At 51.5% G+C, this 23,798-nt stretch overlaps 1 protein-coding gene across 5 annotated transcripts; it reads right to left on the reverse strand.

The window, feature by feature from the left end:
• Window positions 1–532: 532 nt before the first annotated feature.
• PTPA (protein phosphatase 2 phosphatase activator) lies at window positions 533–23,779 on the reverse strand. Of its 5 annotated transcripts, none has more exons than XM_015878948.2 (10): window positions 23,703–23,779; window positions 22,346–22,446; window positions 20,973–21,059; window positions 16,157–16,282; window positions 15,316–15,433; window positions 13,738–13,837; window positions 12,980–13,104; window positions 12,408–12,508; window positions 7,851–7,958; window positions 533–3,725 (listed from the first exon to the last, which is right to left on the reverse strand). In XM_015878948.2, exons 2-10 carry the CDS (start codon window positions 22,430–22,432, stop codon window positions 3,651–3,653), a joined length of 927 nt encoding a protein of 308 aa, XP_015734434.1. In that variant the 5' UTR covers window positions 22,433–22,446; window positions 23,703–23,779; the 3' UTR covers window positions 533–3,650. The 5 variants fall into 5 exon arrangements, 3 of the variants coding, with proteins under 3 accessions (XP_015734434.1, XP_015734433.1, XP_085377564.1); XM_015878947.3 differs by lacking the exon at window positions 23,703–23,779 and adding an exon at window positions 23,641–23,686; XR_014936310.1 differs by having other exon boundaries at window positions 1,393–3,725; window positions 3,918–7,958.
• Window positions 23,780–23,798: the final 19 nt, after the last annotated feature.

The raw sequence follows: 23,798 nt of genomic DNA on the forward strand, positions 1-23,798 counted from the left end.
CTAACGGTCTGAGTGCAGGGAAAGGCCGAGGTGTTTAGGAATGGCTGCTTGCAGCAATCAGCTCCTCTCCATATCCAATGGGGTGTCCACTAAGTAACACGCTCTGGTATCTTCAGATCTAGTTGGGGTTTCTTTATAGCCACCACGCTGCTCTGTGGCCCTGATAGGACACATTGATGCTCAGGAATGTTGGGATGGTTTGTTCTTCTGGCTGCAGCACATTGCATGCTCCTTTTGCTCTGGATGAGGCTCTAAGCTCGCTCCCTAAGCTCAGTGGATCCCAGTGCACAGCCATAACCCACCCACATCGGGACCCAGATCCAATGCACTGAGCACCAAGGAGCCTGAATTCTGGTGAGGGATTTGGATGGCCTTTATTGGTACCAGTGCAAGTGGGACCATGGGGAATGACTTGTTCTACATCTGGGCCAGGAAAGTCCTTCTCAAAGCAACGAGACCCCCATGACCCATTGCAGAAGGCTCCCACCAGCACATCGGCTCGGGTTCGGATGAGAAATGAATCCAGCAGCGATGCCACAACACAGCTCTGGTTTTTATTCCTACCACCAACACGTGAGGCTGCTCCTCTCAACTCGTACTTCATTTATTACCGGCTGTCACCAGCATTTATAAAAGAGGGCTGCAAAGACGGAGGTGGGGAAGGCTGATGGTGACCTGCAGAACACAAAGCAGCAGCAAAGAGCAGCCCTTGAGCCCAGGCACCGCAGCCCAGCACAGCCCAGCTCTGAGAAATGCATTGAAAATCCCAGCTTGTTCAATGGGGAGAAAGCAGCGCTCTGTCCGCTGTGCTCACCCCAAGATGAATGTAAAGATGTTTGACCCCAGATGACATTCCCCCACTCCCATCCATGCACACTCATACAGCCAGAAGATAAGAAGATAAGAAACCTAAGCACAGCTATGGCAGCTCCCACTGCTCCATGTATAATTTGCTACAGACGTCCAACAAAGCCGCTGAGTTAAAGTGATGCTGGAAGTGCTGAGTCAGCACCTACGGCAGGACAGGAAAAACAGCTGAAGGTAAAAGGGTTCCAGTTCTCAGCCTCAGAAACGTGGCTCAAACAGCTTTTGGTCATGAGAGTCTCTGATCTACAAGAGGAATTTGGTGGCACATCACCCAGGTGCCAAACCCCGGCCGGGAGGGAGGGGCAGATGGAGCAGGGTGGTTAAATAAAGCCATCAAACACAGCGTAACACAGAAAGAAAGAGGCTGACAGGGGTGCACAGCCTGATGTGCTTCATGCAGGTCAACAGCCAGTCGGCTTTGATGCAAAGCATGAGACCAACAACCAGGTGAGTGGCTCCACAAAGCATCCTCCCAATGCCACAGAGAGGGAACAAACCTCACGCAGGAGAAACCAACACAGGCACTGGTGCAAAACACAGAGACTTTAATTAAAACCACAATGCTGGGGGGGGTGGGAGGAAGGAAGAGCTGCTCCGGCCCTGGGTGCTGCTGATGGCGGAGCTGTGGGAGGGGGGCTGAGCCCTGAGAGCCCGTGTGCTCACTGCTGGGAGCCAGAGGAAGGCAACAGCCAAGTGCCAGACTACAGAGATACATCCCACACGGTGTAAGACAAGAACGAGCTGCTCCAAGTCCAGAAAGCCCCAGCAGGACAGAAGCACAGATACAGGCAAGAGCAACCCGTGAGCCTCTTCCACCTCCTCACTGGGTCCCAACCTGGGGCATTTCACATTCTGGGTGTCCCCCCCAGTGTTTACGGTGTGGATGTCATTTCCACCCATCCTTTTTTACGTGGAAACCCCATTTCCATAGTATTACTGGGAGAGATGCATCCCCAGCCCTTGGGTAGGTTTGGGAAGCCACAGGCTTTAGCTCAGCCCTCACCAGGCAGATGCCATGCAACCAAGTTACAGCGTGGTGACACTTGCCAGAAGCCACAGAACAAGGAGAAGGGATGCAGGAGGAGAAGCCTGAGGTCTGCACCAGGAGCTGGCTCCCACCCTGCTCCACCAGAAGCTCCCAGCAAGCACAGGGCTCCAGCCCTATTCCCTCTTGTAAAGCCAACACGACAAACACATCTCATTAACATTAGAACAAGACTTGAGTGTTTCATTATTTAAAACGCACATCTATAGTTGGCTGAAGCAGCTCAGATCCATTCCCTGTCCCACCCAGCTCAGGACAATGGCAGAAAGCTCTGCAGCCACCTGCTCTTTGCTGCCTCTTAATTAAGCAGTGCACCAGCAAAAGGCAAGGAACCAGAGAAGGGATACAGCTGCCTCCAGCCCCAGCCAGAGCTAACCCCAGCCATAGGTAACCCCCAGCCATAGGTAACCCCTGCCATACCCAGCCTGGGAACCCTAAGATCTCCCCTCCCCAATTTTATAGACCACCTCAGCCAAGACACATGGACACAAAGCTCCAGGTATTTCTGCCCTCTGAGTGATGCTGGTGCTGACTGGGACCACGGCTCCATTCATCCCCCCACCTCCAAGCTGCTGCTGGCACTGTTAGCGTGGTCCTGCTGTCTGGGATGCACAACAGCACCAGCAGGGAAGGACAGAGGGAAGAGAGCTTTCTCCAGTTAAAACCTGCTGTCCTGGGCTACTTATGCTTTTTGTTTCCAGCACAGGTACAGAAGTGCATGTTAAGCTGCATGCTTACCCCCATGCTGCCTTTGCTCCGGAGATGCCTCCCTAAAAGGACTGGGGATCATGCTGCTCTATGGGGAAATCCATTGCTATGAGGCTGTCGTCATAATTTATGACCAAGCAGTAGCAACCATGGCCACCTCAGGCCCCAGGCAGCAAAGCACAGAGAGGAGAGCAGAGAGGGCAGGCTGGACCTGGGTGATCCCTAGGCAGCAAGGCATGTGTGTGTGAACATATGATGCTTTGTGCCCATTAGCGATAGAGGGCAGGGAGCCTGAGCAGGTATCATTCAGCAGTTGTTGCACAGCCGTTCCAACAGAGCAAGGGCTCTCATCTCTAAAACCTGCTCAGGCATCACAGCCTCCTCACTTCACACAAGACGTGGTGTTGTGAAAGGAAGACCCAGGGAACCTTGCAGAAAAGATGGTGGAAGGAGGGAGGTGGCTTTCCTTAGTCAGGATAAGGGAGAGGCGGCACCCCGGGCTCCCTGCAGTTCCCCTTTCCCATTTAAGAATCCCCTCTGAAAGCAAAGGTGCCCTGCCCACAGACACGTGCAGGCTCACACCTCACCCACTGCAATGGTTTCCAAACCAAACAGCAACAGGAAACTTCAATGAAATTCCAAAAGGGAAATTGCTGTTAGCGGTGCCCAGCGCATACACACGTGCCTTCCTCCCCTCCACACCCCCTTCCTCCTGGGAAGGAAAGCAGAGGGTTTTGCTGCCAGGCAGCCCCTGGTGAACCCCCTTCACACACCCAGATCCGCACACGGCAGCGGAGAGCGCAGCCCCTCAGTCACTTGTGAGACATCCTCGTGGCAGGGACTTGCAGGAGGAGCTGCTCAGTTCCCATCTCCTGTGCAAGGCCGAGTGCTCCGGGTCTGCGGTTGCCGATGAGGATGTGCAGGAATGGATGGGCTGTGGAACGGGTGAGGTGATGAGAAGGGAGTGAGGGGAGGAGGAAGAGTGCTGCCACGCTACACCTCCGCTGCTTCGGCTCCTCCCGTGGCCTCCTTAGGACGTCACAGGCTGGATGGGGAGCAGGCTGCCGAACTTAAAGTGCTGGATCACAGGGAACTTCTCCAAGCACTGCAGGAGGGAAAACAAAGAGGGGTGAGTTCAGCAGATGTCCCCACTGCCCACAGGCAGACAGAGCTGTGCCCGGCCCCGGGTGTGAGAGGCAGCGAGCTCAGGGCCGCTGGCTCAGCTGTGTGCTTGTGTGGGGATCAGTCCCACATCCCTCACCCCACATTCCCAGCAGGCTCTTCAGTTCAGTAATACCTCGTATCCCCATCCCCATCCTTGTAGCCAGACTCTTTTGCTTGATGAAATTCAGGCTGGGAGCATGAGCAGAAGAGACGCGTTTATGTCAGCAGCTTTCTCTCTCACCACCTTCTCATTGCTCCAACTGATCCCTTTGAAGAGCTTCACCCTACAAACCCTTTGAGAACTGCAGAAACCCCCAGGGAAAAGGCTCTTCCTCTCCAGGCCAGTGCCCACGCTCCAGCTCTGAGCACCATCCTGCAGCCACAAGGCACTGCCCACACTGCACTGCAGATTATTCTCAAGCCTTCAATAAACGAGCACCAGCAATTTTGCTGCCACAGTTTAAGATGCAATCCTATACCCAAAGAGCCTTCACTCTCGGAATCTCCACTCCCATCAGAGAGTAATGATAGGAGCATGGATCACAGATCAATCTCACACACCTGAGCAAGGCAGCTCAACTCAGAGCCGCTTTCTCCAGCTAAGATGGGCTCAGTGCTGGAAAAGGAACATCCCTTCTGTTCACCTCCCTGCCAGAGCAGGAAGAGCAGTGACTGCGGTCAATGACCATGTCCAAGGTTACCAAAACTTGCCTGTCAGGGCAGCTCCGAGCTTTATTCTTTGAGTCATTACGGATTCAGACTGCCCAAAACTCACTCAGAGCATGGAATGGATTCACATCCAAACAAACAAACCTCAGCAGCACACGTGCATCAACTCAATAGCTGCATCTACACTAATATCAGCCACACGACCTGGGGCTGTGCTGACCAGAAAGGCTGCAGACCTCCTCAGATCCTCCCTATTCAACAAAACATCAGCACAAGAAGAGATGAGCAAGAAACTTCTCTCTCCATCAGGACTAGGACAATTTCTCTGGGTTAATAAAGGCTCCAAGAGACAGGACACTCCTGTATCACCTGCTATATGTTAGTTTGACAGGGGACGAGCTCATTCTCTTCTTCCTGTCATCCCAACTGTGCTGAAGTCCTGTCTTGAGACTCAACTGGGGAGCAGATTCTCGCATCGCATCCAACCTTTATAGATGGAACTGGGACTAGATTAGTTACAATGGAAAGTATTTCCCATCTGACTGCAGTGGAGAAGGAAAGGTCAGGAGACTCAAAAGCAGGCTCAGGGGAAAAACATCAAGGCTGCTGCTTTAACCACACTCTATTCTGTCGACTTCTTCACTTGCCTTTGAAGGAGAGAATAAGAAAAGCCCTTGCACTTCCAAGCTAGCACTTCTGCACCCATTATATTTATATTATAAATAGACACATCTGAGATTTCATAAATACATGGAGCAGAAGATCCATCACCTTGAACGTACTCTCTGTCCACAGACCCTGTAACAAGCATCCTAAAGTGCACAGATCCAGGCAAGAGCACATGGATGTGCTTGAGCTTTGTGCTGGTTGTTTAAAGTCATTGAGCCATCCCATAGAGGGGACAGAGCCAGGAATGCCAAAGCATTCACACTGCATTTTAAACAAACCAGACCTGGGAACCGCTGCACTTCTGCCAAGCAAGAGTGGGTTGTGAGCGAGCATCTGATTTTTGCTGCTCTGCTCCAAGCAACTGAGACTTTTGCCTTGCAGCCTCTGCACAAAAGCAGTCAGCACTGAGCACTTCCCAGTCACTGCAACGCTGCTGGTTGAAGACTCCATCCTGGATTTCATCTGATCTAATTATAGTGTGTGATCTGAGGGGGAAGATGCAGTAGGAAGAAGGGGGTGAAGAGGAAATCTTGCTCTCACATTAACTGGATGGACAAAAAAACAATACAAACCTAAACCTTCCACTTCCCTCCCTCCAACCCCAAGGACTGTCACAGATCTTCATCAAGCTCAAGGCAAACAGCTTCTGTGACACTACATGGGGCTGCTGGCTCACTCATCTTCTGCTAATGTTGGCAGTACCTAATTAGAGAAAGACAGCAAAGGTGAGGGCAATGCAGCTGGGAACATCCAGCACACACTAATTCTATGATTCTAAGGTGATGTCCATGCTCACCCTTCTTCACCAGCTGGGCAGGAACTGGCTGAGCCAGCATTGGTGAGTGAGGCTCCCCTAAACATATACCAGGAATCTATAGGAACTCCCCAGTAAGTTTCTCCATCCAAGTGAATGTAGGCACTGTGCAGTGCCAAGAGAAAACACTGCTGCGTGAGGACTTAAGATCAGCCCTTTAAGATCTACCAATGTTCTTGGAGCAAGAAGCTACATTTGAAGTCACACAGCAGTTCAGTTCACTCAATGTCTTCCACACCTTAGCCTAAATCTGTGCTCTGTTACTCTTCTCTGCAGCTCCTGCATTCTCCCCCAACACAGCCACATCTCCAGGTGTTTCTAGAAACCCACCAGCATCAGGTTCAGCATTTCCACACGGAATACCACCTGCTAATTAACACAAAAAAACCATGTTGTGGGTGCACCTATTAAAAACCATGGCCTGTCCCATGCCCTGATGGATTCCCACAGTTGTACCGTCCACAGAATGCCAGGTAAAACTGCCAGCACACAGTGACCCCAAAACATCAGTGAATGAGCCCATGCACTGTGGGCACATCCCTAACAAGCTCCAGAAGGAACCAACCAAGTAGAAACAAGGCACGCTGGGTCCTGGCGGGGGCACACAAACAGCACAGGACACCATGGGGTGCCTGGGGAATACCCAAAGGAGAGGGAAGATTAAAGGCAGTGCTGTGGAGAAGGCAACAGCCCTTCAGTGGTGCTCTCAGGACTGGGGGCTCCCCCTGAGGCCACTTTCTCTCACACCACAGCCTCCAGTTCAGGGTTCCTTGGAAGACAGTGGTTCCGTGATGGAGCTCTGAGCTGGGGCAGATCCAGAGGGGCAGCAAGAGACACCCCTTGGGGGTCGACCCCCAGCCCTGCTCTCCTCCTGGAAGCTGGGAGGAAAGCTGAGCTGGGGGAGGAAGGAGCCAGCGGGCCTGGGAGTGACACCTCGCAGATTAGAGAGGTATGTGGCCTGGAACCTAAACACAGGATGTGAAGCGCAGAGGAAGGGCTGGGGGAGGGAGTGAGCCAAGTTCGGCACAGTTAACCCCTTTGTGCGCTAGAGCTGCCCGCCCAGCTTTTGCCCCACGTCCCAGCGACAAACAGGAGCATGGTTGGCTTGAGCAGAGACCACAGGGTGCAGGAATAACTCCTTCAAGCCCTACCCAAGGGGACTGATGCACCTCCCACAGTGGGCAGCTGTGGAATCTGTTGCTCCAGCAGGGCCAGCACAGTGTTGGCCTTCCCAGCAAGAGATGCTGCCTCTCAGCCTGTTCCCACAGAAGGCCCAGATGTGGCAGTTCCCGTCCTACTTCCCCAAGCTTAGGGTTAACTCGAGCAGGAAGGAGATAAGAGATGGCCCAAACTGCCCAGTTCTCTGGGTTAGAGTGTGCCAGGAAAGCTGCAGACCCCATGGAGAACCACCAAGCCCTGCTGGAGGCTGCACACAGCCTCAATGGTCTGGTGCACTACGTGGACAGGACTCGGGCCAGCAGAGATGGGTTGGAGGCATTCAACCTGCTTTGGTGCTCCTGAAACCTGGAATGGGGGCTTAAACTGGGTGTCCTGCAACTGGGAAAACAGCAGTGTTAGCTTTTTTTTAGAAGGATGTCACAGTATTGGTCCTGACTTGGGGACCTGAGACTTGTACTATGGAAAGACAACAAATGGCAAAAGGTGTGTCTGGAAGAAGGGCTGTTTTGGAACTGCTTTGGGGGCAAACACTGCAGGCAGGAGCCGCCTTCTGGTCTGCAGCACTTTCTTCTGAGCCACACAGCACGGAGCACAGCTGGCTGTAACAGACCCCTGCACCAACAGGCACGAGGTGCAGGCAGCAAAGAGTTGATCCACAGTGAAGCAGACACAAGGACCTGTGTGGCCACTGGGAAAGCATGAGCCAGCATCCCTCTGCCCACCCACAGCACTCACCTCTGCCTTGTACATACGGATGAGACCCTGGTTGACCTTAGACCAGGAGGGTACGGCACTGATGTTCCAGAGCTGGTTGGAATGCTCAGCAAAGGGGCCTGTCTTCATCTGAAAGAGACCCAAGAGCAGGGCTGAGGAGCAGGGCCATGCAGGAGCCGTGCACCAGCAGTGACTCACACTCACCGAGCTAACATTCCCACCAGCCCTGTGAGCAACACACCAGCCACCCCACCGTGCTGTCCCTCCCTCCCTCCCGCTGCAGCCACAGCACATGAAGCCATGGTGCTCCATCTCCCCACCTCCCTGACGAAATTAAGCCTTTTCCTGCTGCACTCCTCTAAGCAAACCTTCCCATGCACACCTCCCTGTTAATGGCTTCGTTACAGAACCCAATGTAAGTCCTATTCTCCCTCCAAGTAGAGCTGGCTTAATGCTGTTCCTATTCTACCCAGAAACCTCCCTGTTCAGCACTGCTGGGCTTTCCAAGAAAATGACTCATTCCCCATTCAGATAATCAACAAGCAGCACAGACAACCACTGCTGCCTTCCCTGCATGCAGAGGGCAGTGCAGGTCAGCAGCAGCCCTGTGCCCACACCTGGGAGAGGAGGGGACCCACTGAAGCCCCACTCCAAACAGGCTCCAGAGCTGCAGCTTGCTTGCTTGCAGCACACACCTCAGGGTGGTTTTTTTGTTTAAGCACTCTGGTATTCCTCCTCCCAGGAAGAGGGGTGTGGAGGAGGGAGGGCAAGGGGGAAGCTGCAATCAGGGATGGTTGCACGCAGATTCCCTTGGTAGCTCTCTCTCCTCTTCTCCATGAACAAAAACAGACCCTGAGGGAGAGGAAGAAATATAACACAGCCTCTCTGAGCAAGCAAAGTTCCCATGACATCAGAAACCACAAGGCCGAAGCTCATGCTAGAAAGGAGCATGGGGAGAGAGGAATCTCTTGGACTCTTGCTTTCGGCTCCAACAACCAACTCTTCCCTCCACACACACACAGGCCTGGCATGAGGGTGGGAAAACAGCCTCCAAACACAGTGCTCTAAAAGGAAGCGAGGCTGCTCAATTCGCTTTGTGAAACTGCTGCTGCCCTTCTGCAAGGTCTGCATGGCATCAGCTGGCAGTAGAAAAAGAGAGGAGGAAAAAAAAAACATTACCTGGAGGACAACGTGCTTCAAACGAGCTGACCTCAGGCTGCAGCTGTTTTGCACAGACCTGTCCCCATTCCCCTCTATGGCTCTCATGAGCAGGGAAATGAGTGATGAGCCACCAAGCCATCCCTGCTCCCCTGCGCCGTGCATGTTTCCCTTGCAGATACAAGATGAAACGTGCAGATAGACAAAGCACAACATCACTTGACAGAGACAGCATGCCATCAGGCAGGAGGATTTGGCACCGGCAGGCACCACACTACAGGCTGCACGTGGCAGGGGAGCAGGGAACACACGCGTGGCTGAGCCCTGTGTGCTGGGCAGCTCAGTGGGCACAGAGCTTCCCCTGGTGAGGTTGATTTGCTGATGTGAATTTCGATGCCAAACCTTCCTCCAGCATTGCCATCCTTCATGTGGGTACAGCTCACAGCAGCCCTCGCATGTGTGCTTTGCTTTCCTCCCCATTCCTGAGCTGCAGCAGACTATTGGGGGCAGCCAGCTCATCCAGCTGGCCCCATGCTCCAGCCCTGCTGCAACCGTGGCCCACCAGACCCTGTGTGCCCAGCAAGGGGAGGCATGGCCATTGTTTCAAACTGAGGCGGAGGGGAGAAAGGGGATGAGGGAGAAAATGAGCTCATTCCACCCACAAAGGGAGAAGAGGGAGAGAAACAGAGCAAGCTGGGGGGGAGCGAGAGCGGCAGCGAGCACGCTGCAGTCCCGCAGTGACCCCAGGGGAACGGAGTGAGTCAGAGCAGCCATATTGAGCAGGAAATTACTCACAGACGCTGCGTTCCTGCCTCTCAGTTCCCAAGAGAATCAGCCTTTTGTAAATGGTTCCTCTGTCAGTAACTGGGGGAGGGGGACGGCTGAAGCTGTGCTTTCCTGTCAGCTCCTTCCCTTCCAGCCGAAACCCGAGCCCTCCCTTCCCAAACCTCCAAATTTAGAAGCCAGATTGAAGATGAAATTCTTGCTGCCTGCCCTGGGCTCTTAAAGCAACACGGCCCTGGCCGCCTCGCACCTCTGCACGTCTCCTGCAGGAAGGTGCCCAGGGGAGGCAATGCCTCCAGCAGCCTTTGGTTTCAGCAGGGTCAAGAGCTGGCAGCCTCTGCTCTGGGTTTTGTCCCATGCTGTGAAAGGGCAGCGTCTCTTTTTGCAACCCCCAGAATCCTTCCTCACATTCAGAGCACAGAAGCAGGCAGGATCCCACCATGGCTGCAGCACTGGTGGCTCCATCACACGCTGGGATGGTCCCAAACCAACCTCACACCCCTTGGGCATCTCCCAGCAGCCTGCCTTAGCAGAACAAGGTGACAGCAGGGGATAACTCAAGCTCCAGCCACCTCCATAAGCCTCCCATTCAAGGACTAAGCATTAAAAACACCCCTCAGGTTAGCCAACAACAGGCCAGCTTGCATAAGGCTTGCTGCCATATCCACGTGCAGTGGGGTGGCACTGCAGGGCAGAGTGGGTTCAAACTGGCCACCATCTCCCTGTTACTTTAAGAGCCTGAGGTTTAAATATACACGTGGCAAACACCACCACAGCGTACATTCACATCCCTGAAACGTCACCCAGGGGCTGAGAAAAAAAATATCTGCTCAAGAGAATATTCTGTTGGTTGAAAGAAAACAACGCAGCCTGGTCACTGCTTGAAACAAAACCTGTTCTCAGGTTGGTAAAACCTAACAGACCTACTATAGGAACGGCTGCAGTGTTTGTTATTTGCTCTACACCTTTACGGGAGAGCTGTTTCCAGATGAATAGCTCAGAAGGAAATCGTGTCATTCATTTATTAAAATCATTAAGCCCTCGTACCTTTTTTCCCCCTGCTATTTTGGTTTTGTTGTTGATTCTGGAGAGGAAGCAGCACTCAGGGCTGCCCCAGCCCCCCCTGGCGGCAGGAACAAACTTTCTGGGCATTTGAAGGGGAAAAAATCCCATTTTAAAAAGCAAAATTTTCAACAAAAAAAGAAAAAGGGGGGAAAAAAGGACCAGTGCTTGCACAAAAACAGCTTGCAAATATTACACGTTTGATAATCCAGGTTGTGGCAATCTCTCAGTGGCTCACATGGGAGAGGAGGCTTCCCTGCCACCAGGTGGCACTGAGGAACTCGATAGAAAAGCTTCATGATTCTGAGTAAGCTTGCAAAAAAGAAGATAAATCACTTATTGAAAATGCCTACTGAAAAGGCACCTTTCTGCAGGTAAAAGTGGAGCAACCTGAAGCTGTGTGGTGCTGTGTATTTTAATCTGTGGACTGCTGAATGCTCTGCACACATGAAGGGCTGCACACTCGCATTTTAACAGGGTAGTGCTCTGTCTGGGTAGCACAGATGAAGGAAACAAAATGCATCTTTGCTCCCACTTCCCATGAGGATGAAGCAGGAACGGATTTCCTGTCCTCAGCTCAGTCTCTTCACCATCCACAGCACGATTTAACTCCACAATGAAGGTTAAATCCTGCGAGGTGCTGAGCACCAACAAACCCTACTGGATTCAGAACGACTTGATGCTGCACCTCCTGGGGTTTGGGCCAAAGGCTCCTATGAACATTTCCTACATGAAAGGCTGGCTTCACGCTCCGTAACCTCCCTTCTCATCTAATTACTAAATGAGAGAAGCAAGGAGAGGGAAAAGCAAACAGAACAAAGGGGCAGAACCACAGTCTGTCCTTCAGAATTAATCCCATCAACCCCTCCTTGCCACAGACAGGAAATACACCACCACAACAGAGCATGTGGTTCTCAATGCCCCTGCCCAGACCATGCAGCAAGGTGGACAGTGGAAGCATGGCCAGCTGAGGGAAACCATCAATTCCTTCATTCAGAAACACTGCTGATGGTTTGCAACACACTGAGTATCAGCTGTCCCCTGCCCACGGGCCCTACAGAACTTGAGCAGAAATGTACTGCTGATAGAGGTCCTGGTATCAGTTGGACTAACCTCAGCATTGTCCCTCCTCCAGACTGTTCATGCATTTAATGGAGAATCTGCTCAGATCTGATGGGGATCAAACTGCACAAAGGTATGAGTCTGCCCTAAGCAAAGGGAGGCCCAAGCAGCACCCAAGCTCTGGAGGGACGCCAAGCTGTTCTGCAGATCCCACTTCATCTTGCTAGGACACTTGCTAGCACCAGTCTTCTCCACCCAAGCTCCTACCGGCTGATCCAGAAGGCTATTTGTTTGCTCTTGTTACAGCTCCCTTCAACAGTAATCTACAGCCCATCTTCCCTTAGCACACTTTCCCCTCAATATTCCAGTTTCAACTCATTCAAGGAGAGCACCTCAGATGCAACAGCGGTTCTTCTGCATAGCTCCATTACAGCAAACAAAGGAGGAAGAGAAAACCAGAGCGAGAGCTAACTACCAAGTATGAGCAGAACATCCCTGTGGGAAAAACCTCACCTCTGTAATGAAGAGGATGCACTCCAGGAACATGAAGTCCTTATGGTTTTCATTTACCACCTTCTCATCAACGAAGTGCCGAGGCTCCAGATTTGGATGGTCTGAAAAGAGTAAAAGACAATAGAAAGTAACCTGCATGACATCCCTGTCTGAGACCAAATTCAGTCGGGCTTTGTCCCATCCCTCTTTCACCAGAACTTTTCAGAAATCAGCACAGAGCTGCTGCCTTCCATCTCATCTCCAACACCTTAGCAGTGAAACTGGTAAACTCCCCAGGGCAGAAAACCATGTACTTTAGTGCCAAAAGCAGGACTTTCCTCTCAAAAAGCTTGCAGCCATTGCAACAAAGACAGATGTACTGTACGTGGAAGCTTTCCACCTCCTGGACTAAGCAACTCGCTTTATTTGGAAACCTGAGAAAAAAATCCAAGCCTCAAGCAAACTCTGCTGCTGTATTACACACAAATCTGACACATTTGAATTTAAAAGTCAGTCTCAAGCTCCATTATCTTTGCAACCTAGACAGACAGGGCAGAGGGCAGGCTGGGACACGAGCAGATTTTTATTAGTACCTATCAGCTGGGAACTGCCCCATATGAAAGGTAGAAACTGGAAGTCATCCAAGCCCCAGACGCCCTGGCTGCCAGCAGGTTCCATCCTGTAGGTCTTCTGAAGTTTTCGCATCACTTCTAGGTACCTGAGACAAAAGAAAGAGTTCAGACAAGGCTGTCTTCTGGACTCCAGACACAAGATCCAGATCTCTATCCTTTCATACAGGAGATCCAGACAGACCATCCACTCTTGGAGGGCCCCACACTCACTTTTGAACCCAAAAGCAAAGCACAGATCAGATTTAACAGCTGAATAAGCAGCAAAAGCTGGTCTTGGGACAGAGCAAATGGCCCAAGTTAACAGAAGTAAAACAATGAGCTCCCATATCAAGGCCCATTTTGATTAAGTTGCAATCAATTAAAGCCATCTCTATTAAAAAGCACATCTGCTTCCTAAATTTGTCTTCACTTTTCTCACTCTACCCTACTTGTGTAGGCCAACAAGTCCTTCAGCACTCATGTTCTCTAGCCATGCAGAGAAGGTCCTTGTTTCATGCAGCCAAAATCCCAGACAGAGGATCTCCTAATAGTTTCTCACTTCCAGATGGATGTGGATGAGTGGAAGGAAAAGGCCACAATCAGATCAACCAACAGGAGGAGTACAATACACAGAACAGGTGGGAGTGTCTCACACATCTCAGACTGCTGGAAGGCTCCATGTCTGGGATCTGCCCTCAAGTGGCCCAATGTTTCCAGCCCTTCTCCTTCTGGTATCTCACCTGTTAAATACTTTAAAGACAATGGCCATCTGGTCATCCACTCTGAGAACACCAATTTTGCAGAGGCAGCAGAGAAAGGCTGCAAACGCAGCTTCATGTCCTAGAGAGAAAAGAAATGAGATGTGACATGGGTGTTTCTGGTCCTGAAAACAAACTTACAGTGAACACAACAGCTCTTCAAAAATCAAAGCAGCCACATTCCCACAGAAAAAGCCCCGGCCAGCTGTCCTTAAGGTGCTGCCTTATCCTATTATGAGCTGACAATATTCCATCTCCACGCAGCACCAACCCAAAGCACACCTTCCAGATATTCATAAGGTGGTTATTAACTTTGAGAGAAAAGTTCTTGAGGAAACACAGCTCCAAGTGGGGGTGCTGGGAGCAAGGCAGGGCCTTCCCAGGAGCTCAGCACAGCAGGGGATGTGGAACACTGCAGAGTTGTCTGCTCAGAGGATATGAAAGAACCTCACATCTGCAAGTAAACAGATTTCCTCCCACTTAAAAATATCCGTGTCGGAAGGATGCGGATCCCATGATGCTGGCAGGAACAGACTGTCCCAGAAGGTACTGGGCTCTCTGGCTGACCCTCTGCAGCTTGGTCCTCCAGCTAACAGCGGGGAAAAGAAACAACCAGCAAAATCAGAGCTATATCTTTTGTGGAAGGAACCGCAGAACAAGGAAAAGATCAACAGCTCCATATAGTAAAGAAGCGCAGCTTCCAACATAGGAACAAAGTACATGTTCCAGTCACTCTTAGCTAGAACATGGGACACTTGCTTGGGACACATAGGAGGGGAGCAAAGGCTGAAAATCCCTTCCCTGAGCTGACAAAACCCACGCCTGTGGGTCCCTTTCCAAAGACAACATCTCCCCCTGGTGCCGGTGAGCAGCAGCTTTCCTAGCAAGCACTGCTCAACTTCCAGCTCTTCATCCTTTACCCAAGTCCTCCTCCTCTTCCTCTCCCTGCCCAAATCTGAAGCCATCTTTCCTTGTACCCACAGTGTCCCACTCTCCCTGCACTCTGGTTAGCACACCTGTCCTCCATACAGAGGAGCAGAGCATGCGGTAACCACATGGTTTCAAATGAAAGACTCTGCATTTAGGTCTAACTGAAGCCAGTGTGGTTACTCCAGCCTGCAGTTCAGTATCTTCACAGGTACAAAATAATTCAGTGTTCAGATTTTAAAGTCTAAGCAGCAGCATCAGCTCCAAAGAGCACAAGACCCTGAGACACTTCCTGCTGTCTATGACCTTGCTCCCCAGTCTACTTCCAATTTAAGCAATTACATTGTATTCCTCTAAGTTGCCTGTTGTGGATCAGCTGTGCAATAATGCTACATGCAGTAAAGCTACTCCTACAGTTCCCAGAATGGCTTGCACAGCTCGATTCATGTTTCCTTGGATTAGGCACATAAACGGTGTCACAACCCACAGTGAACATTGGGGTAAGGATTAAGTGTTTGTACCAAACTGACACAAAGAAAAGCCATTAAACACATTTAAATACACCCAGCACCAGGCTCCAAAGGGTCACTACTCAAAGGAGACCAGTTTCAGCCACTGCGTGTGCTCAGGTACCTGTGCCATAATCAATGCGGGTAGAGTTCCCCACAGACTCTTTCAGGTACACGGCCACTTCTGGTGCAGCATCAGCCAAATGTTTAGGGATCACTGCTGCCACCAAGTTTTCTGCTTCCTGGAAGACACAAAAGACTCCCCCAAGTGAGTGTAGATCTGTCACAGTCCCCACGGGCAAGACAATGCTCATACACTGACGCAGAGGGGGAAGCTACAATGGCGCATGGTGTAGTTCTACATATGTAAGAGCTGGCATGACAGAGGAAAGAATTTGCCTATTCTAGAAGTAGAGAAATGGAATAATTCTGGGAGAGCTCATCCTAACACTTCTCCAGGCCACACATATCCAACAGAGGGGGAAAAAAAAGAAAGATACATCAGCTCAGTTACCCACTGGGCCAAAGCATTAACAGAGGAGCAGACCACCTGCAAAAGGACATTCCTGCTTGGACACTGTGCCACCTCCAGAGCTTGGTGCAGGCATGTACTCTGAGTTGAAGAACATCAAGCAGTTTCACAACCTTCCTCTGATCGTCTCTGCTAATAGTTACAAAGCAAAGGTTTTCCTTAGTCTTGAAGGACCCCAAAGGCTGATTCAGGACTTGGAAACCGATCAAAGAGCATTTACATGAACCATATGGTCTTGTAAGAGGTGAAGACAGCAACAAATCAGGAAAAAGTGATATATATCAAGAGAAGGATCCTTCCCAGCTTATCTGCACAGCTCCTTTATAGACTGCTCACCTGCCACACAATGATGGAATCATTCTGTTATCCCTGCTGAACATGCTGCCCTTCCATAGGAGCTGCATTGAACATTGTACACGGAAGACATGCTCACCTGGTCTAGTTTGGCGTACCAAGTCCTGAAGGCTTTGTTCCCAAAGCGAGAGGGTTGATCCACTGGTGGGGTTTCATCGATCCATCTGTCAAGGGTGTTCAGAAGAGCCACCAGCTTTTCAATTGGCTACAGAGAGAAGGAAAATGAGGGGTCACAATGACACAAAACAGAGTGATCCCCCAGGCTCCCACATCTCTGCCCTGGTTTGGAATTACTGAAGCCCACACTGCTCTTCCCAAGGGTGGTAAGCAGGAATGGGATGTGCCAACTCTCCCCAAAATGCAGAAGGGCCAGGCAATCCTCCCTCCCTCAGATCAGCCCAGTACAAAGCCCAGCCTGAGGCAGTCTCTCCAGTCACCCACGCAGCCTTTCATCAGCTGCAACAGTACCATGCTCCAAAACCTCAGGGAGAAGAGCTAAAGCAAGCTCCTAGCTGTAGGACATGCAGGACTGAGTAACAGGGAAGTGCCACATGATTCAGGGATCTCCAACGACACTCAGTCTCTGTATCTTTAGGGTCCGGCGTGCCCCACACAGCACGCACCATACAGTCTCACCAGTCGCTGGCTGCAAGATCTTGTAGGTAAACTTCCCTTCTCAAGGCCTCCAATCCTGTCCTGGAGCATCTCAAGAGCCAAGATTTGCAGAGAGGTTGTTTGCATTTGTACAGCATTCAGCACAGCAAGACCAAATCTCAATTCAGCATTCTTAGAGTAACCACAATGCTCCAAACTTGCACCAGCCAGACTGCTAAGGCAGCTCCAACCCCACGATACCCAGTGCACGCTATACCTTGCAAAAATGCATAGGCAAAATGCAGTCCATCCCAAGGATGAGACAGCCTGGCTTGTCCACCAGCAGTCTCATCAAAGCAAGGATGAGAAGCTCTGGGTTCTAAGAGAACAATGCTGATGGGAAGACAAAGACAACAGCAAGGGAAGAGAGCTGATATCTTGCATCCAGTGCTGGAAGGAATAAGTAAGGAAAATGTGCAGGACTTAAGAGAGAGTGACTGGAAAAGGCACACCAGCAGGCAAAAGGGAAAAGAAGCAAGATCCGGAGAGCCACAGGCAACACAGCGTGGTGTCTCAAGCACCGCAGGCCACGATTTAAGAAGCTTCAAACAGTTTTATTAGGAGGCTCTGCTGACAACCCATGGAGCCTGCCAGAGGGTCTGGGATTCTCCTTGCCCAAATACAAGCAGCCAGAGAGCCATCAGATGCCACAGCAGCTGGTCAGGCCCTGGGCAGTGTAGGCTCCTCTGTCTCAAGAGGAGATTCCTCCTTCAAGGGGACAAAGAGGACAGCAGAAGCGGCGGCTGGTTTGACTTTGCTGGAGGCATCGACCGTGTGAAGCCGGCTGGTCTCCTGGGCTGTGGTTCAATTCTTCCCACTGCCTGCCGGGAGGATGGAGAAAGAGCCGAGACCAGCAAGTTTCCAGCCCTTGAAGTGCCACTTGAAGGGGGTGGGGAAGAGAGATAGGCACCGCCAAGCTGGTCAGCAATCCCTGTCCCCTCTGATCCCAGGAGAAACAGCCTCTCAACAGCACAATCCCCCCTCTGGCAGCACTCCTTGGAGCTGAGGACGTGGTGGGATCAGAGTGTGGGGACAGAGAGCAGGAAGGACAAGGATCCACTTATTTCACAGGACTTCAGCACTTGGCTGATGAGCGAGGCCAGGGGCTGAGAGGGAGGGCAACACTTCACCTGAGCACACCAGGAACGCAGAGGACAAAAGCACAAGTGTGCCAAGGGACAGAAGTATACTGGGGTGGCTGCTCACTTGTGCCAAGGATTTGCACAGACCAAGGCACCACAGCCCTCTTTGCTTCAGCCCTAATGCTGCAGAAACTCAGCACCTCCCCACTGCAATGGGTCGGGTTTGGACTCAGCTCCATCCCTTCCTGGCTACTGCATTCACCTCCAATTAAGCAACAGCATCCTCAGCACTGGGTTGCATTAAATAATTAAATCATGCTGGTGATTTATCCGCCGGCACCAGCAGCTCATTATGAGCAGCTCCCGTATTTCAAACCCCCTCTCAGAGAGCACTTGGAGCTGCCTGGATAAATGGTTGCTGAGGACGGGTTCCTTCCCCCTCCCCAGATCTGCCCGCAGGCCTCAGGGAGCACACAGTCCAACCTCCCCTTCCCCACTCACTTGCTTTAAAAGGATTAAAAAGCGCAGCCCCTCCGAACGCGGGTGAGCAGGACCCAGCTGCCGGCTCAGCCGTGCCAATAAATAATTAAAGAGATGCGGCTCGGTTTGGGCTCATGGCCCTTTGAAAAGGGGTTATTAAAAGCAGCAGCTCCCATTGTCCTGCAGAGGAAACTTGTGCAGCCGGGGCTGACCCCAGCAGGGGGAGGGAGGGGAGCAGTAGGGCTTACGGGAACACAACCATCAGCACCACTGCAGCCCTGTTTTGCCTGGCTGGGTTTTTAAGCTCTATTTTTGCTTTACCTTTCCAGTGATCAAAGCAAGGACAGCCACCGCACCCCCCCCTTGCTCTCTTTGCTCTTCCTGTTGTGCTGATTTCGCATCGCCTTGACCCTGAGTCGGCCGCCGGCCCCAAAGGAGAGATGCAGAGCCTCGTGCAGAACAGAGACCTGTCAGCATCACTCCGAGCAGGGGCAGGAGGAGGTGCTGCAGAGGCATCAGAGCAGCCACGGCCACCCGCAAGGAGCAAGCCTGATCCTGGGGGCAACTCACAGCCTACCAGAGTGGGGAGCTGCTGAAACTGGGGCATTTGCTGCTTCCCTTCATTGAACAGAGCAAGCCATGAGACCAGCCGGCTTCCTCCAGTACTGCTGGGCAGCAGACTGCTTAAAGGGAAGGTCTGCCCCTCGCACAGCCAGCATTAACCTCTCCCTTGCTGCACTGCTGCTCTGAGCAAAGTCAGCTCTGAAACCCTCTGCAGCCCAGATCCCTGCATGAGAATTACTCCCTGCAGGAGAAGGCAGGTCACAGTCTGCTGATGTCACACAACCCCTGCTAGATACAACACCACAGTCCCGTGCAGCCACCCAGCTACTGCTACTCATCAGATGTCTCCAGCTAAACTCTGGGTTTCTCAGCAGGAGAGGAGAAAGCTCAGCCGATCTCAGAAAGGGCTCAGCCCCCAAAGGACCAGGCTCTCACTCCAGCAGACAGTTTTCTACCGACACACACCACTACAGAACCTATTAAGCTGTCTCTTTGAAAGCAGAACAGACCATGCTTGCAAAGCAATACAGTAAGTCACAGAGAGGATACGCGTTCAGCAGAAAGGATTCCAGGAGGTCATTGCCAAAGGAAGGCATCTCCAGCATTTGATCAGGGAGGAAGATGGGACAGCACAAAAGCACATCAGCAGCAGGTACGGGCAAAAGAGAAGAAAGCAGAGCAGAGATGCAAGCAGAGGCCACAAGGGGCTGAGCCTTTAAAAGCAAAGATAAGCAGTTTGATCTACAAACAAACCCGCATGAACAGGCAACCTCATCAACAAGGCAACCCAGGGGATGCTCCACCTGTGCCTCCAGTCACGGGTTATTGCTCTCCCCCACGCGAGGGGAATAGGACATGTTCCCTGCCACATCCCCAGCAGCCGGGATCACATCTCTTGTTTATTGCCTGTACTGGGGCTGTGGGTGGATCAATTCACTCCAAGAGGGACCCGCTGCACAGACACAGCCCCACAGAGGGGGTGGAGGAAGAGGGATTTCTTTGCTCTTTCCTTTTGTTCATTTTTAATGCTTTGTTTCCCTAGGACTGCTCTATGAATGAGCAAGATTATGACAAAGGCAAAACTCAAAGGTGAAACACAAACAGTGGAAAGCAAGAGTGGCATTTGACGGCACATTCTACCGAATTAAAGGAACAAAGGGGTGGACACAAAGCCTGTTAGAGAGGCATTCATTATCCCTGATCCCCCCCATGAAGTACAAGCAAAGTTTCTCATTCACACATCGGCACCTTGAAGGGAAGGCTGAACTTTACATGCCTGTTCCAGACATAAATGGCTGGGTTAAAGATCGTTGTAGGCTGCCTTCCCACACAAGAATGTATCTATAAACACACAGGCCCAGTCTGCTTGCCATTCCACCTAGATCCTCTAGCCAGACTGTTCTCAGCTGTCCTGCATAGCTGTGATAAGCTTAAACGGTAAAAAGATACTAAAGAATCTCCTCATTCCAACACGAAACAAGGGAGGAGAATTCAGCGTGCAACATGGAAGCACAGCCAGAGGACAGCACATGCTCTGCAGATCACTGCAGCACCCATAAGGACCTCAGAACAGCCACACAGATGGCTGGGGGAAGGCAACTGCAGCAGGGAGGATGCCTTCCCTCCTCTCTGCCATCCCCACTGGCTCTGAAACACTACACCGTGCCCCAGCAAGGTGAGTGGACATTAGAACTGGCCCAGCACCATTTAGATGAGATCACAGAGAAGCAGTAGGAGAAACAGGAGCAGTACAGACTTCTCTGCCTTTTGGCTGCTGCCAGGAGGGAGTATCACATCTACAAAACAACCCTGGTTGAAGCCAGGCTGTAAAATCAGGGCCAAAACACATCCTTTCTGAAGCTTCCTTTCCATCACCAGTTTCTGTCCACCTATAGGTTGCTCCATTTCCTACCAGCAAACATACAGAGCCTCTGCACCAAGAGGGAGCACCACAGGCTGACATTTACATTCCCAAACACAGCCCAATTATATTCTCCCAGATAAGTTGTCGGCTCATCCCTCACTTAGGAGATATTCACTGTAGAGGCCAAAATAAAAAAAAAATATATAAGCAGCAAAAAGGGAGAAACAAGCAGATCTAAACTCCCCTCCTACCTCTGAAACGTTGTATTCGCAGGTCAGTTTCCTGCCCTTCACACCTTCGTTTAGGGTGAGGATGAAGCCCATGTAATCTGCATATGCCTGCAAACACATCCAAAAGAGCAAGTCAGTATGTACCCACAGTCTGTTTGAATTAGCACTGCAGCATGATCGTGCTCCTGCACACCAAGGGAACCTTTCCCAGAACACAGCACTGCTTTCATGGAGACAGCCAGGGCACAGGGCTTGCTGTGAGGTTACCGCTATTTCTGGCAGACCTTGAAGGCAGATGGTGATCGCACCAACAACTCTGCATTGCTGAAAAGATTATGGAGTGAAGAATTCTAAGAAAGCTCACGCCGCCCCTGAAATCCTCCTCTCAGCTCCCTGCCTCTTATCAGGTCAAATTCATACTCCCTGGCTCTGCAGAATCTCTATGGTGTCCAGACATCCCGCCCTGCACTGCTCCTCCCAGGTCTGTCATTATCTCCTTCTGTTCTCCTGTGTACACGTATGATGAAGTGGGAGACGGCCCAAACTCCTCACTGCTGTGCTCTTTATACGAGCTGATTCTGAAGTATCATATGCAGAACAGCTTGGTAGCTCTGGGTCTGTGGAATGGTTAGACTAGCACTCTGCCAACTCTTGCTCCTTGGGACCCTCACACATAAATCCAGAGAGGAGCAAGTCCTTAGTCCCAGAAAATTTAATAAGGGGAATTGCAATCCTAAGTTTACTAGAGAGCTGGCAACAGTTTAAGCTTCTCATAAGACATTAAGCAAGAGTTCATTCCTAAACAGCAGAACCAACAGGAGAAACAAGTCCAGCCCATCCCTGCTATGTCTTAAAGGCAGAGGACAGAGAATCTGCCTGTTCCACCAGCCCCACAGACACTATAAACAAAAATTACCCAGGAAATTAAAGGCTTTGGCTCTAGAGCCCTTCCCAGTACAGCACAGCGGGAAGGCACCAGGAACCAACCCACCCTGATGTTGTAAGGGCCAGACAGCCAGATCACAAATTCAAGCTGAGTTCAAACAGCATTGGGTAAACCCGGTATATCACAACATTCAGGTTATGTAGGGTGAAATAGTTACCACTTGGCATGTCGGCAGGGAGCAGTGATAATTCTTACACACCTCTTGTCCCCCTCAACCTTTGGGCTCTCCCTGGCTCCTTTGTCTGAGCATTTGGCTGCCAGACTCCACACCTCGCTGCCAAGTCATTTTCCTACAATCAGGCAGCAACTCCTGCTTCAACACACATCAGTTAATTTCCCAGGGCTTGCCCAAACCTGCTTTACACCTCGTGGCAGTTACCAGTCCAGACCCAGCTACCACTGTAACGTAATAAGCACTTACCAGCCTTCCCTGAACCCACAGACATACCTGAGAGCGCTTCCACTTGCCCATGTCAGAAACCATGTTTATCTCCTTTCTGGGGATCATGAAGCTCTGCTGGATGGGAGGAGCCATCTCCTCTGGCTTGCCTGGGAGATGCAAGAAAGAGGTAAAACAGGCAGTGGAGTAGAAGCAATCTTCTAACCTTCCTTTCTTAGAAAGCAACATTAATTTCCCAGGAGACTGAACGCAAACAAATCCATCTCAGCCCGTGCCTCAGTCTCACCAAGTCCTGCTCACCAAGCAGCATCCCCTCAATAACATCCCCTGGAGGACACTCGATGGCTTCAGAAAGGTTGCATTACGTTCACAGTCTCTACTGAAGATGAATTCCCATTCAGAGAGAGAAGCCTGCAGGAGCCAGCAGTGATATCACCCAGCTAGTTTAGCTCCTTCTAGGGTGAACAAGCCTTGGGTCATGCTGAAGCACTAAGCTTTCCTGACAAACCACCTGTTCTCGGGGTGCTGCACCTGAGCTGCAATCCCCTAAGAAGGCCAATTCCTGCAGAGACAACACAGGATCGACTCAGTAGATGGCAGCCCAGAGCAGCACTCTCCATTCCAGAAGCGCTGAGGATGCTGAAACGCAGCACCTTAAAGATCAGTGCTACCAAGATCGTTTTGATCCCAGTTTGATCCAGGACCCATGAGGATCAGAGTCCAACTCCTGCCTCCACACAGAGCCACCCAACAGCACGAGACAGCAGAGCAGACCACTGTTAAAGAAACCAAGGGCTGATGTGAACCCACGAATACTACCAGGATCACTCTGTTCACCATTTGAACCCCATAAAACGCACAGACCTCCGTCTGCTCAGCACCAGGAGCGACACCAGCAACAGCTCCACATCACACAGTGGGACAACTCCAAATGTTATTACAGGCTGCATGCTCAGAAGGCCTTGTACTACTGTACTACTGCACTACTGTACTACTATTCTACTACCCTTGTACCCCTGTGATGGGCACGGCAGGGAAAAGGGAGCTGGGAAACACACAGACCCTGCTATGGATGGAGATAGGGAAATGATTGCGGGCAGAACTCCCCCATGCCCTGAGCTCCCTGTCCCCTCTTTGCTGCTGACGGTGTCACGGCTCACCATAAGTTTAGGTTGATAGAATCAGACGTGAGGAACTACACAAGGGCCCGGCCCTCCCGGCCCTACAGGCCCCAGGGGCGGCTCAGTCCGCCTGCTCCCCTCAGATCCACACAGAGCCCCGTTACCCCCGTTTTAGCCCCGTTTTAGCCCCGTTATCCCCGTCCCGTCCCTCCCGGTTCTCACCCGCCGGCCGCTCGCTCTCTGCCATCTTCCCGTAGGCCGCCGCCGCCGCTCTGACTCCTCACCTCTCACCCTTCACCTTGAACGCCGATACCTCCGGCGGCCATCTTTGAGCCGGGCAAAGCGCCGCCCTGCCCTGTCTGGTTGCCGCCTCACACTCG

The sequence above is a fragment of the Coturnix japonica genome, chromosome 21, assembly GCF_054131305.1.
Source record: "Coturnix japonica strain WE chromosome 21, WE-NBRP24, whole genome shotgun sequence".
In the NCBI taxonomy this organism is placed as follows: domain Eukaryota; kingdom Metazoa; phylum Chordata; class Aves; order Galliformes; family Phasianidae; genus Coturnix; species Coturnix japonica.